General features: G+C 44.5%; 1 protein-coding gene across 1 annotated transcript in view; it reads right to left on the bottom strand.

The window, feature by feature from the left end:
- Positions 1 to 15,023, bottom strand: part of LOC103768450 (protein sidekick-1) — a gene marked incomplete at its 5' end in the record, with an annotated part of 77,383 nt that overhangs the window by 29,802 nt on the left and 32,558 nt on the right. The window contains one exon of the mRNA XM_008935593.1: positions 13,086 to 13,187. Coding sequence (XP_008933841.1) covers positions 13,086 to 13,187 — 102 coding nt within the window. The remainder of the gene's footprint in view (positions 1 to 13,085; positions 13,188 to 15,023) is intronic.

Raw genomic sequence — 15,023 nt, 5'->3', positions numbered from 1 at the left:
TCATGCAGACATTTGTAAACATCTTGTCTGATTTCAATCCACCTTTAAAACTGTCTCCTTGAAACTCTTTCTCAGCCAAAGTGTAAGGAGAAAGGCTGAACAAGTCGTACAGTAATTACTGAAAACCCACTAACATCTATGGCCTGGGACGATGTTGGGATCACATAAAGGCGACAAATCTACCTGGAAATGCAGCGAGGATGTTAAAATGAGCCCATGAATAAAGTTACACATCTAAATCCACGTTTAAACACATCCCTGCCCTCATTTTCCAGTTGGGCTGAACAGCCTCTGCTCACACTGCAGTCAATTTGAGCTTGCAAATGCTTATAACCTTTGAAGAGAAGGTGCTTAAGCTCCCCGGTGGCCTGCCCGCACCGGAGCTCTGTGCACTGCAGAAGCTTCACCTCAGTTTTTCTTGCTGCTTGCTTGGGATATTTGCTCTCTAGGCTGTGTGGCACTGAGAGCTTTTCATCAATATGAGGCTCCTATTCCTTTTCTTAGTGACAGTTGCCGCGATGCTCTGCGGCACAGGTAGGCTACAAATCCTTGTGATTCATTGGGTAAACTTAATAACTTTTTACGGAGCATTCCTTGCTGCTCTTCACATCTGCTCCAAGTTTTGGGTGGCAAAGGATTTCTTCTCTACTGATTTTCTAATTGTTTCTATAATGCCAGCGTTATGTCGACAAATTCACAGCTCTAGGACAAGATTCCCTGACAATCAGGCCATTTAAATAAACATACAGGGGAAAAAAAATGAGGAGAAAAATGCAGTGAAAGAGACTGAAGATTTTTTTTTTGTACATCAGCTTGATCCCACAGTTCCAAACAATCCCAAGCAAATTTCTGTTTTGTAAAGACCTCTGATCCTTTTCTATCTAGCGAGCATTTTCCCCCAGTTCATCAAAGCATGCTTTTGTGAACATGCCTGCTTTATTCCCTAGTAATCAATATATTTGCATTTTGGTGTTAGCACCTAGAGGCCAGAATCTCATTGCACAATGTGTTGCATAAACACAGAACAAAGAGACAGCTCCAGGCCTAAAAAGCCTCTAATCTGTATGTCTACACATTATAATGGAGTGGTGGTTGCAGCATGTTCTGATTTATCAGCTGGAATCTTATCTACCTAGTGAGCAACAACAAGAGAGGAGAGACAGCAATATTCAGTGTAGCATGTGCTGACTATTAAAGCTTGCACATGCAGCACCTCCAGAGTTTACACACTGGTTCCTGGCACACACGGTCATGGAAAACAGAGCTGGAAAGGATCTGGAGAAGGCTCAGACAAGGTTCATCCTCCTGCATCACACCAGGATCAGCTTGGCTGGTCAGATGTTTGTGTCATCTTATCACTGATCTCTTTCCAGATTCCTTGATCATCCCCACACCAGCTCTGCCAGCATATCTCCATTTTAATAACTCTTATAATATCAGATTATTATTATTATTTTTAACTATCTAACCTAAACCATCCTTACAGTATTGAAGCTCTGTCCCTGCGGTGGCATGAAGAGCAGATTGTTTCTTCTGTTGCAGCCACTGGCCTCAAGTTATGGTGTAGATAAGCAACAGTCAAGTGGATTGTAAAATCCAAACCCAACAAAACAAACAGAAGGTCACAAGATAAAACAGGGAGACTGATCTGCAGAATGGGCAAAGCAGAAGGAAAGGGGTTTTCTTACAGTGTGGGCACAGAGAAGGAATGCAAGGATAGTACCTCCCCAGAAAGAACAGAAAGTTGTGTCTGCTGTTTACAGTCACTCCTTCCACGAAGGAAAATCAGCATGAGAGAAAAATGTTCAGTCTTTATTGGCAATTTTCTTCCAGGGTCTGCTAAAGAGAGGTGGGAGCTGGGAAGGCTTCGCCTGTGCGGCAGCTCCTCGCACCATCAGCAGTGATGCGGGAGGGAGGCTGATTAGTTCAATAACAATTAGTTAATTGTGCTTTAAAAACAGCTACTGCGAAGCTGCTTTCTGCTGTGACAAAGCAGCACAAGCTATATTTAGAACGTAAAAGATGTTTCCCACCAATTTCTGGCTGGTTGAAGCTAGGCTACATTTTGTGAGGAAAGACTGTGCTTTTTCCAAGGACTGCGCCTCTTTGGGTTACTCAGATGTATTTCAGATGCAAGAAGACAGGCAGACCACATACAAAAGGTGTGGGTCTCAACCCCTCCAAGACAACCCCATTTGGCAACACTGGACCCAAGTCCTCCTAAGCTTTTACTCAGGCACGAAATTTGGCACCAAAACCAAGTGCTCTGTCAGTTCTTAACTTCTTCAGGCTTGTGTCACCCTGCGACTTGAAATGAGTCTCAGGAAAGGAGCAATCTGGTCTCCCCCATCTTTGAGAAGCCCAACCTCCGACTGGGTGGGGGAGGAGGTTAAAGCAGCTGAAAAAGCCACATTTTTTAGGGAAATAACCCTTTTTCAGAGATGGTGATGTATGTGTTGTTTTACATGGCAGCATAGCTCAGTGTAAGAGAAACTGAAACATGACCTAGAGTAACAGAGACCAACAGAAGACAATACAAGAAGAACTTTTAACTCTCTTCCTCTCATGGACACTGATGAGAGCACTGGCAACACAATCTAACTGATGCAAAAATAGAAACACAGGCAATCCTACCTTGGTGGAGAAGAAGGGGTGGAGAGGTGAAAGAGAATAGCTGTCAGGATGGGGACTTTGGGAATTGAGCACACCCACAATTGTTTTACTCTTGCCATATTATGTGGGTAGGCAAACACTCGCCCCCACTCCCTGCACACAGTAGTATGCTCCACTTAGTACAGTATCTATGTGTTGCCACATCAAATTTTAAAGGGTATTATAGTCTTGAAAAAACATAAATAAAAGCAGATGCAAATGATACCCAAATGTAACATCCCCAGCTTAGCACTGGGAAGATTCCCAACATTGGCTAGGCACCTCTTCAGCATCTGCAGAGGTATCAGAGGGATGTGGGGGTGGAGGGAGGAGACAGGGAGAGATGATGTTCACTGCACACAGGGGAAAAACACTTCAAGGAAACAAGGACTAGAAACAGAGTATCCTTTCAACAGACCCAGGCTGTAGGAGGTTATCTGCCAATGCCATTTTTTTGCACTGACGCAGCAATCCCGTTCTGAGGAAACCTCCACGGATATGAGTTATTCATGAAGAACCCTCATAAACTGGCAAGTGACTAAAGCAGAAGTAATTCTCATCCTGTCCCACGCCATCTCTTTCAGCCATGGTGAAAGCACTGTTGCTGTGATGGCTAACCTTTTACCATGGGGCTGAGATTTCCCAATGAGCCATGTGCAATCCAGGATTTCCATGGGACAGACACAGAGTGGTGCAGAAGAAGTTACCATGATCCCACTGCAATGCCTACAACCGAGGTGAGTCTCATGGAACAGCCCTGTGAAACAGTTAGAGCCTTCAAACCCAAACTACACACTTTTCTTTTGCTGAAGCCCACAGTTCTACTTAGCTAATAGAAACCTAAAATAGGCTATCACATTGCATACTGAGATTATCCATCAAGGCACTGAGAACGCCTGGCCCAAAAGCAAAGCCCTTACAGAACTGTCAGGCTGCTGCTGGAAAGGGCACACAGGTGGTTAAAACAGGAAGGGGAAAATAGGAAAATGAGCTTTTTCCTCCATTTCTTTCGTGTCAACAAGGATATGATCATGTAGAGGCAGGCAGCCCATCAGTCCCTGGAGACAGCCCCACAAGCAGGCACAGCAAAGAGCCTGGCAAGCATTAGGTATGCACAGAGAGGCACAAGCCTACAGTCCCACCTCACTGACACCAACCCAAATTAGGGTTTGCTCTGCTAAAGCTAGTAGAGCTAACCTGGGGTGAAAGTTGTGTAACTGAGAGCTGTGTCAGCTCTGGTGAGTGCAGGAGTCACTCCCAGAGGTACTGAAGGTTGTTCCAGGGTGCAAGGGGTGGTGAAGAACTGCTGAGTGCTTGATACTCCAGCTTGATCTTTCCTCACGTGCACCAGGAGGAGTGGGAGCAGCACTGGGTGGGAAAGTATCATTCTCAACTCTCTTAAAAAAGTCTACCCATCAGACAGAGACAAAATTATCTGCTTCAGATGATCTCCCCAGGCTTTCCAGTTCCCAAGACTCCTCCTCCTCCATTTATAGTCACGTTCCACTCATTATTATTTGTTAATCCCACACCCCAATATCATCATACCACAAGTTCATGGCAGCCAAAAAAAGCACCCACTTAACCTACTCCAGGTGATCCTGCTCTGGCAGGGGGGTTGGACTAGATGATCTTTTGAGGTCCCTTCCATCCCCTAACATTCTGTGATTCTGTAATGTTCACTAACAGTAATGGCAGCACCTACCAAAGACTAATAAGCACCGACAACTCCCCTTAGACTCCACTGAAGTCAAGAGAGTGTGTTAAATAATTAGGGTGAATCTCCACTGGGCTTGCCATATACCAAATGTTAAAAGCTGTATTGGAAAAAAGTCAAACTGAGCAGGTGAGATCTGCCACTGTGATAACCTTTCACGGTGGCTTTCACGCAAGTTTGGGAGCTGACCCCCATGAGGGATTAATTTAGGATTTACAGATTGCAATGGTCAGGGAACTCCAGGGAGCCCACAGAGAACGGTCATCTTGTGCTCCTGGGAAGAGAGAGATTAAATTTACATTTTCTCAGCTCTTGAGTGAGAGTTTTCTTTTTCTTTGTTTATTTTGCAGTCATAGCAGCCCTGAGTTCCTCGCTGTGGCCCTACCCAACCATATCACATCAGTGTCTGGAGTGCTGTGGCCAGAAATTTTTAGAATGTTGCTAACTCATACTTTCATGAGAAAAAACAGCAACACTTTTTTTCTTTTGTTTTGTTTTCAGTCTACAACAGGCAACCTGAAACGCCTCCAGTTCCATGATTGACGATGGATACAGCAAACAGATGTCAGAAAAGAAAACCAACTGTGTTTCTCCACAGCTGGCTTCACAGCAAAGTTGTAGAGAGGAGGCAAAGCCACAGGAGCTAAGACCCATATGAAAACACTTACAACATTTTGCTCACATATCCCAGGATGACTCAAAACAAGCAGAGCAGGACTGCACAATTAAGGGAAATAGAAATTTGGCTGCAAATACCACCCTTTAGTCAAAAATACTCAAACTCCAGCCTGTGTCTGCTCGTATGAGTTATCAGCCAGGGCTTCCCCACTTCTTTACCCGTGCAATTTATGGTCCGTTTTACTTTATTACTGATTGTTCATGTTTTTGAAAGGAAGGTTAATTCCTTTGCTTTTAATGGAGTAGCTGTGCTGTTAGCTCAGTAAGGCTTTGCATACACGATCAGGCTTCTCATCCCTCCGCCCTCTGGGTACTGTGCAGGGATGTCCCTGCACTGGGTTCTTCACAGGCCATAGAACACTGCAGCAGAACAGCTCATTTGTCCTGCCACTCCCACTGCTGCTTGCACCAGCTACAGAACAAAGACAGGAGTCCTGATGATGAATTAGGGTACAGAGAGTCTGTCTGTCTCAGGCTACGGTCCGAACTGAAAACCAACATCAAATCGTTGGGGTTTTAGGGTGGAAATTCATCATCTGAGCGAAACATCACGTGGCAAGTGGAGCCCAACGCCACCCACACCAGCAACAGCCCTGGCAGAGATAAGCCAGTGCAGCTGATCAAAAACTGATGGTACTTTGGCTTGGAGAGGAGCATCTTTCCTACACTGAGATGTGATAAAAAGAGGCAATTACACCAGAGCTAAGCAGGAGCTGCCGCACTGTATAAAGCATTGTGCTGTACCAAAGGCTGCTTATGACCAATATTAACAACTTAATGAGCTGTTAATGAGGCGCGCATTCAGCTTTTACTTGCAGCAGGAAAACATTGCAAATCATTTTAGGGAGCTTCTGGATTGTCAATGGAGAATTAAAGATGTCAAATCAGCCCATCAAATCTATGTCTCAATCTGGACACTGCTTTCCAGTGCATTCTCTTAAAATTCCTTCTCTTATATGGTAGAATAACTTGCTTTGACAGCAGGGCGACACTCACTTAGACTCGCTTCCTTCTGCCTTGACATTAGATTTCAGTCTCCAGAGAGCTGCAGGGATGTCTTTTTGACATGTTGACATTAAGGACACTTCTTCCTCAGACTCACACTGGCACGGTTACTTTCTTTCTCACCATTAGAAGAGCAGCTCCTGAGCTAAGCTACCCAATTTAGAAGTTTAATTATGAAACCTTTGCGCTCATCTGTAAACAGATTAAGAATATAAAACTACCTGTTAAAAAGTGAGCCAGTTTGAAGAGGAAAGGGAGCCAAGGTTTATTCAGCAAATTCATACTCTTAATTCCCCAGCACTGCAGCATCACCAACACCACACAAGGAATGACTAATGCTCTAAGGTAGGCACACTTTAGTTTGTTATTTTTTACTACCCTGTCACAGCCCTGCAGGATTAGATAACGCAGCCGAGTGCTATCTACACTGCTATTACCACCAGTGGAGCTGCATTGATGGCAACAACAAATCCAAATTGGACTTGCTGCAGACAAACCCCAAGTGGAAACCACGTATAGAACGAGGCTGGAGGAGTTTAAAATCCACCAAGAAATCCTGACGGGATGTACCCAGCGGCTGATCCTCCTCTCAGAAATGGAATGCTGTCGGGATACAGGCGGAATGGTTTCTGGTGATGCAAGAGAAACTGAAAAGAGGTTTCTGTCCCAGTCCAAACTGGAAATGTCTCACCACTTTTTTTTTCCCCTCTCCATCCTACTTGCATCTTCTTCAATGCACCCTTTTTTCTTGTGGTGAGTTAAGAAAAGTGTAACCAGCCAGTTGAAGTAGGTTCTCCTTCCTCTTTACTCTGCCCTAATGAGACTATGTCTGAAGTCTTGTGTCCATTTCTGAGTTCCCCAGGTCAAGAGTGACAAGGAACTACTGGAGAGAGTCCAGTGGAGGCCACAAAGACGATGAGGAGATTGGAGCATCTCTCTTATGAGGAAAGGATGAGAGCCCTGGGGCTGTTCAGCCTGGAGAAGACAAGTCTGAGGGGACTGGATCAATTCTTATCAAAATCTAAAGGACAGGGGTCAGAAGGATGGGGACAGACTTGTTAGTGGTGCCTAGTGACAGGACGAGAGGCAACAGGCACAAACTGGAACATAAGAAGCTCCATCTGAAGACAAGGAAAAGCTTCTTTCCTGTGAGGATGACAGAGCCTGGAACGGGCTGCCCAGAGAGGCTGTAGAGTCTCCTTCTCTAGAGAGATTCCAAACCTGCCTGGACACCATCCTGGACACCCTACTCTGGGCGACCCTGCTGGAGCTGGGGGGTTGGATTACATGATCTTCAGTGGTCCTTCCCAAACCCTACTATTCTGTGATTCCTATAGCTTCCCTTTCTTGCTCTGCTCTGACTTTACTCTTTCTTTCAGCACATTGTTGGAGAACACGGCTTGGATGCTTAATGGAGCTCAGAGAACTTCTCCTTCCTTAGGGAGAAAGACACTAGAGGACATGGAGCAGGGCATTCCCAGAAGGACTGTGTAAAGTGCATTCACAGTTAAGCACGATGTTGGAACAACTCTGCAGATTCTTTAAATTTAAAGGGGAAGGAAAAAGGAAAATCAACATTTCAAACACCCAGTCATCCCCCAAAAGTAGCCTTTTGCTGGGGTTCAGAAGTGTCAACAATTAAAAAGTAATACCTTAACATTTCAAAGCCTTGGTGCTTTGAAAGTGCCAAGGAAGGTCAACCTCTTTGTTTAAAGTTTGAGCAACTGAAACCAATAATTTATTATACTGCTTCCCAATAGCTTCCCTCCATCCCCTTTTGTTTATCAAGGGAAGACACTGTCCCTAGGCTGACAGGTTTTAGACTGCTGCAATGTGAAATGGCCATGATAATCCTTCTCTTCCCTCCCCCGGTGGCATCTGGAATGGAAATGCCCACCCAGTTCTTCCAGCTGTGCCAGCAGCAAGGCTCTCCCTATCTGCATAGCACAGTCAGTCACCCAGAGACACGGCCACGTGTCCCAAACAGATAGGAGAAAACAGCCAAGGGGCCCACAGCAGACTGATTGAAGCTGCCAGCTCTAATGTGCTGAAATGTTGTCATTCCTCATGTAGGCTGTTAACAAGGAGGCACAGGGGACTTCTCTGAACAGCATCTTCTCCACTACCTTTGGGACAGGGAAGGAGATAAAGCTTCTGTGCTGTAAGAGAAAGGGGGGCCCAAGGTAGTGCTGAGGGACTTCTGTCTCCAGAAAGCGACCTGCAGTGGGGAGGTAACCCCACACAGGGCATTTTGTGTGAACGTGTGAAAAGAGCGAGGCCTGCAGAGATGAAAACACTCCAGGACAAAGCACCCTCCTCCTGAGAACCTTCTCAGGCACTAGCATGAGAGACCAAGGGGCATTGCCTGAGCACAGGTAACCAGGTCAGAAGGGATGACAGCTTTTTGCTAGAAGCAGTTTATAAAGGGGAGCCAGGTGCCTGATTCTTGATTCAGTCTCTGCTTCCTCATGAGGCTTGTGTCCTGCCCTAGACTAGATGGTCCTGCTCTGGCAGAGGGGTTGGACTCCATGATCTCCAGAGGTCCCTTCCAACCCCTAACATTCTGTGATTCTTTCTCTTTAGCATGGCTGCCTCTCTTTATTTTGCCTTCTCTTTCCAAACCCTAAATCACTATTTGTGGTCTTGGAGCTTTCCAGATGGTTTTTATTTCTTGCCCATAAAGTGCTGGAGATGGCCAGGCAGTGCTGAAGTGCTTCCCCTGACATTACTGCCAGAGCAGAGCTTCCCCCCATGTGTCAGCTACAGGGGGACAAAGTGAAATTTGTGAACTCCAGGAATAACTGTGGAGCCACAGGCAAGAGGGCAGATGAAAATAACTGCAGGTAACTGTGGGAAAGTTGCTTTGGTGTCTGCTACCTTTGAACCAAGAGGTAGATACAGGTTTTTGAAGATGGTAAGAAAAGAGAGAAGTCAGTTGTCCCTCTGTCCCACTCCTGATTCTTTCCAAGCTACAGTTTCATGCAGAAGCAAGTGAGATGGTGAGGAAACGTTTTCTAAAACCTGATGTTACAACCAAGGTGGTATTTCAATGGAGGACTTGTAAGAAGGGGATCCCTGTCTCCCAGCTCTTTTTATTCCTTTTCTTTCCTGTTGCAGAACCAGCTCTCAGGAGAACATTATTAAAAACAACAACAGTAACAACCCAGCCTCATCAGTTCTGGTGAATTCTGAAGGTCACCAATGTCACCATCAGTTAGAAAGACACACATCACTCCCCTCTTCGCACAAGTGGATTTACAACCTGTTTAAGGGCTAGTGTCTCTCGATGCACTTCATCCCTTCTGCTACCTCCTCTCCACACACACGTGCTCTCCTCCAGCAGCAGCTGCTGGAAGAAATTATGAATTCCATTATTTTTCATCCAGAACAGCTTTACAGTATATAGGAGAAGCACTGGAGGCTGCGGGCTCATTAGCACAGGATTTGTATTGCCTCCTTCCATTTTATTCACCTTCCCAAATTAGGTGAAGCACGCCTGCCCCAAACCTGTGATTTCTGTTTAATTAAAATGCAGGTTGTGGAGTCTCCTCAACTCCAAAGCCCACCAGTGACAGTGACCTGGTAGAATAATGGTCTTGATATAGTGGCTGCTCTAACAGAGTCTTAATTTCAGTCAAGCAGAACAGCACCTCTGGTAGCAGCTGCATTTCGGGCTGGGATGAATATCAGTACCCAGCCTCTCAGACTCGCTGCCTTCCCCATCACAGCCAACATCCCTGACAGCTGAACTGTTAAATGAATTAACAAGGCGAGAAGGGGGCTTGCCGATGGGGCTGTGACTCCCTTCCTAATTTCTGCAAGTGGTGGCTTTCCATTTTGCTGTCATTTGTCAGGAAGATGCACATGGTTCTCTAATGAGCAGGGCAGAGCTACAGCCAGCTCTAAAAAGGTGGTGTTAGGAGGATGTTCTGGTCCATGGAGGAGAGGGAGCCAGACGCTTGAGGCGGGTGGGGGAAGGACACTGGCTCTGTTCAGACCAGGCAGTGCATCCCTCCCGCCTGGACTCGCTGGCTCACTGGTCTGGGGGCAGCCCTGACCCCAAACTGTGGCACGAGCACAAGGACTCCCACCCAGCCCTCTCCTGACGTGGGGAAGAATTGCTCTCCACGCCCCTGAGTTTGGCAAACATGCAGGCAGAACTCAAAATGAAGCCTTTGCCATGGCTTTGGTATTATGGGCTGCTGTAACAACAACAAAAAGGTTTTGCTCTACCTGTAGCAAAAATCCCCCAAACCTCAAAAACCTCAAACCAGTTGCATCCAGCCCCCTTATTTACCAGACAAGTCAATATACAGAGGTCCAGGCTTGTGAGGCTGTCGGCTGGGGTACAGCTCAATAGCACTCCAGGGCTCAACAGAAACTCCCCATTCAGGTGCTTTTTACTTGTTTGATTGGCAAAACTGCCAGAAGGTTGCTTCTAATGGCTTTTTTTTTTTTTTTTTCTGTTTTTTTTTTTCTCCCCTAAGTTTGTCAGGGGGCTCCATTACCTACTGGAGATTTTATTGTAAAAAATCCAGATATAATGATAAGAAAATCTTTAAATCTAACAGGGGAGTGTGCAAGAGGGAATGAAAGAATTACAGACACTCCTCCTGCATCAGACATAGAAGCTGAACCACCATCAACCACCAGTATTATTTCCAGGTGCCCCACGCTGTATGAAACACCCACCAGAACTGCACAGAATTGGATATTTTGACCAAGCTGGCCTAAACCCAGCACATTTCCCCACAGGCACATGCTGTATAATCCTTTTTACAACTGAGAGAGGAATGTTCTCACACCTACCAGAATTACTGCAACCCTTACGGCAGAACGAAGCATTGTTTAACAGCACTGAGACATAAATTATCTGGGGCCTTCAGACCAGGGACTGGGCCCCTTTGGTCATTTTGTGTTCAGTGCTCTGCCCGTGTTGTCAGCATTTGTTGTTTATTGGGAAGGTTTTCTCTATTTTTAACATGTTTGTCCCACTGCTGAAGCTAAGCAGAACCATTTTTTCCAGCTTACTGCTTAACTGCCTTTACCATGGGTAAGAACATCAAGCAAACAATAACAACAAAAACTTGTATTTCCACAGCCCACTTTAACTCAAAAGGTGTCACAAATCAATTTAAAACTTAAATTGCAATACCAGCTCCAATCACTTTACTCACAGTATAAATCACAGCCAGTTCTGGAGGTGGTGGAAGCAGTTATATAACAAAGCGTAATAACTTCACACAACAAGAGTGAAAATCGGCAGGAAGATCCGACATCCATCATTTCTACTGGATTGTCCCTCACCAGAGCTAAACTCAGTATCTCTAAAAAACCACCCGAGTCAGGCTACAACTTCAGCTCCACCAGCCCTGCCTGTGCAAGCAGGTCTGGCTATCTCAGTTTCCTCCCCAGTTTGGCTCCTTCCATTGCCCTGTGGTCCCAGTCTGAGTTAGGCTAATGAAGACCTGGACCCTGGGATTAACAGACACGATTCTAACAGCATTTCCTCCTTTTCCCCAGCTGGTTTCTGTACATGTGTACAAATGCATGTGCTGGCTCCATTTGCAGCAGTGAGATATTTAGCTCTGAAACAAAAACGTACTTTGAAGCCAGATAGAGTTGGCTCCACTTGGGGCTTTCTTTGCTGCAGTTGCAGAGGTGAGCTGGAGCAGCAGCAAACTAGAAAAAAAAGAAGGAAATATTGCCAGCTGTCTCTCCAGAACCATGCTGCTCTGATTAATTTATAATGTTTTCAGAGGAAGATAGTGAAATGAAAAGGTTAAGTAGAGTTTAGAAGAAAAAAAGTGCTTTGCTTAGTTTTGGGCAACAGAATATTTAATAAATAATAATAATAATAACAACATGAATTAGTGCTGGGCTGGAGAGCTTCTACATGCTGGCCTTGAGACAGAAGAACAAAAGTGTAATCAGATTTGCTCACAGCGGAGGCTGAACAACAGGAGGGTTCTAAGCTCCAAAAGATGCTGCTGCAGAAATTGATCCCATAACTAACAACTATTTGGGCGCCAGCCTCTCTCCAGCTGGGGTGACCAGAAATACAGCCCTGCCGTTGGGGCTGTGAGGAAGACATCAGCTATTTTGGTGCTGCTCTGCTCAGGCAGAGTTCCTGAGGAGGACAGATTCGGCTGGGGGTTATCTGGGCTTTGCAAAATCACCTGTTTCACAAAATATTTAAAAAATGTCTAGTTAACTGCCCTGATTTCTGACTCTGGTCTTCCCATACAGGGATTTTTAAATTATCAGCAAGTTATGTTTTATAAATACAGCCTGGGTTAATACGTTTGATCTGTAATAAGCAAAGGCTTAAACAGTGCCACTGACCCTCAGCCTCTGTGGAGGCTGGATGCAGCTACAGAATCTGCATGTTCCTGAGGGTTCAAGACCCACCTGTAACTTGTAGCCTCCACCCTACCCCCTGCACCCTCTTATGGCTGAACTCGATGATCTTAAAGGTCTTTTCCAACCTGAATGATTTTATCATTCTCTCATCTGTGCCTCCAAAGCTAGCACTAAACTAGACACAGCATCTTCTTGACGTCAAGAGCATAAAAAAACAGCAAGGTGTGGTGCACAGGCCATGTCTCTGCACAGAGAGCTATAAAAGCAAAGAACCAGCTTCCCAAGTCTCCCTTGTTCTGTAGTTTTGTTTCTTTTCCCTTGTGGCTTTCCTGTGCTCCACTTTTCACTTCTTTAACTTGAGTCAATTTTTCCCTCAAGCTAATCTGGTATGAACAGTCATCCTCCTGCAACTCCAAAAATATTTTCTTTTCTTTCTTTCAAATGCCCTTTTCTCCTCTTATTTGTGTAGACCAACTGGCTTTCAAATGGCAAGAAACTGTCAGTGCCAACCTATTCCAGGAGAGGATGCTACAAAAAACAGTTAGTGATCACGACCAGGGAATTTTTCAAATCATACCTTTCCTGGACAAATATTAAATATTATCTGGAGAATAATAAAACATGTTGATACTTAAAAAAAAATAATTTAACTTATTTTCCTTTTGCTTACCTGCTTCACCTACAAACACTTCCACTGGTGTGCTGGTAGGGCTCTCACCAATTACATTATATGCTGTCATTAGTACTTCATATCTCTTGTATTTCTTCAACTCTGAAAAAGTAAAATATGATATTATTATTGTCTTTTACACAATATCACAGATGTCTTTTAGATTCCATCACCTCTTTATCAGCAGACTTCTCTCTTGTGAAACATAACATTAGAGCAATACAACAGGGCAATGTCTACTTCCATTCTTCTTTAACTCATGCATCGTGGCAGGATTTGCATCATTATGAAAGATCTTTGCAATTAAATGGCAGAAGTTTCCAGTGTTTCCTCATGGTGTTGCTCCAGAAAAAGGAGTCACCCCTGATGGGTTGCTAGCTAGTGGAATGTCTCTAGGTCACTCTTAATGACAGAAAAATGTAGGACTTTGCTTTGAATGTTCAACAGATGGGCTCCTTTTGATCTCTACTGGTAGGAAAGGACACGGCTTCAACCCCAGGGATTTTTACCTAGGGACTCATTTAGCAACTGCACTGCTCAAGAATATCGTGGCTGAAGCAGATCTGCAGCAGCAGATGTGCAGCAGGGACTCTGGAGTCCTGTCTGAAGCACTGCATGGGTATCCTTCTCCTTCAAAGTGACCACAGCATTGATCACAAAGAGATAGGACAATCTGAAGTCTGGACTCCATTTGGCCACCAGGCAAGCAATTTCTTTTCTGACATAGAGAAGCTACTCTGACAGATGAGGTAAGAGGGTGAGAGCAGTGAGAAAAAAAATTTAAAAAAAAAAAATCTAGAAAACTCAACTGTATGAGGGTAATTAACAGATGCAAATGAGGGTGGAGAAGAATCATGTCAACGTCGTTAGTGGAGGCAGCGCCTGAGCAGTTTCATTTCAGATTTTGCATTTTCAGGATGAAAGAATCAATCCTAAGAGCAATATTTATCATCTAATATATTTAACAGTGAAATTAGAATAAGAGAGCAATCAATAATATAAATTGCTGTATTCAAATGAGCATTGAATTGATCAAGACATGCATGGCCGTGGGTCCAAATTTCTCCCTTTACCAGTAATTTTCTCTGCTATCTATGAATCAGATAGTACCCTTAACTCTGTGGCTGACAGTATGCCATTGGTTTGCTAAGGTTCAATAAACTCAATCATACAGATTTGTCTAATTTCAGCTTCACAGAGGTGTTTACAAGTGTTGTGCTCCTATATCTGACTTGAAGCCCAGCAAAATTCCCCAGTCTCAGGCATACTGTAAATGATATCCAATACATCAGTAATTTTTTGATGTGATACCACTAAACTCAGATGGACTGCAAAACATGTAGCAAGCAAATCAGCAATAACGATGCTAAGTTAGTAACCACACAAACAAAAAATAGTAAAATATGTCGGATGTAATATCAGGCAGCTTCTACAGGGAAACTTTAATTACTGCCATGAAAAGCCACAAGGGAGATTTTAGTGAGAAAATGGAACACATGAGAGTTCATGCATGCAACTTGCAGTGGGGATAGGGCTTCATTTTATTTTTTTTTAGCCCATCACAATCTGTGACTCAAAAGCCTTGGGCAAAACCTATCTAGTGAACCATCACCACCACAAAGCAACTTGCCTTTTAACTCTCTGTCGAATGCTATTTTATTCATTTCCGATTGAAAACACCTCTGAAGTTGCACATAAATTCATTGAGCCCTCTCTAAACTGGCCTCCTAACTCCATGGAAGGCCCGAGCCTCGCAATGCTGGGATTGTAGGACTAATGATGTGATCCAGCTCAACTCAGACCGACTGCAAAATATGTAGCAAGCGAATCAAAATTCATTCAGCGTCAGCAATACTGGGCTGTTACAGTCGATGATGTTTTACCTTCCAGCAGCCAGATTTTTACAACAGCTACCTACTTGCATCATCAATGTCTCCT

Source organism: Merops nubicus, unplaced genomic scaffold, assembly GCF_000691845.1.
Source record: "Merops nubicus isolate BGI_N331 unplaced genomic scaffold, ASM69184v1 scaffold1892, whole genome shotgun sequence".
Taxonomy (NCBI): Eukaryota; Metazoa; Chordata; class Aves; order Coraciiformes; family Meropidae; genus Merops; species Merops nubicus.
Note: the sequence above shows the minus strand (reverse complement) of the source record. Positions and strands in the feature narration are given on the sequence as shown.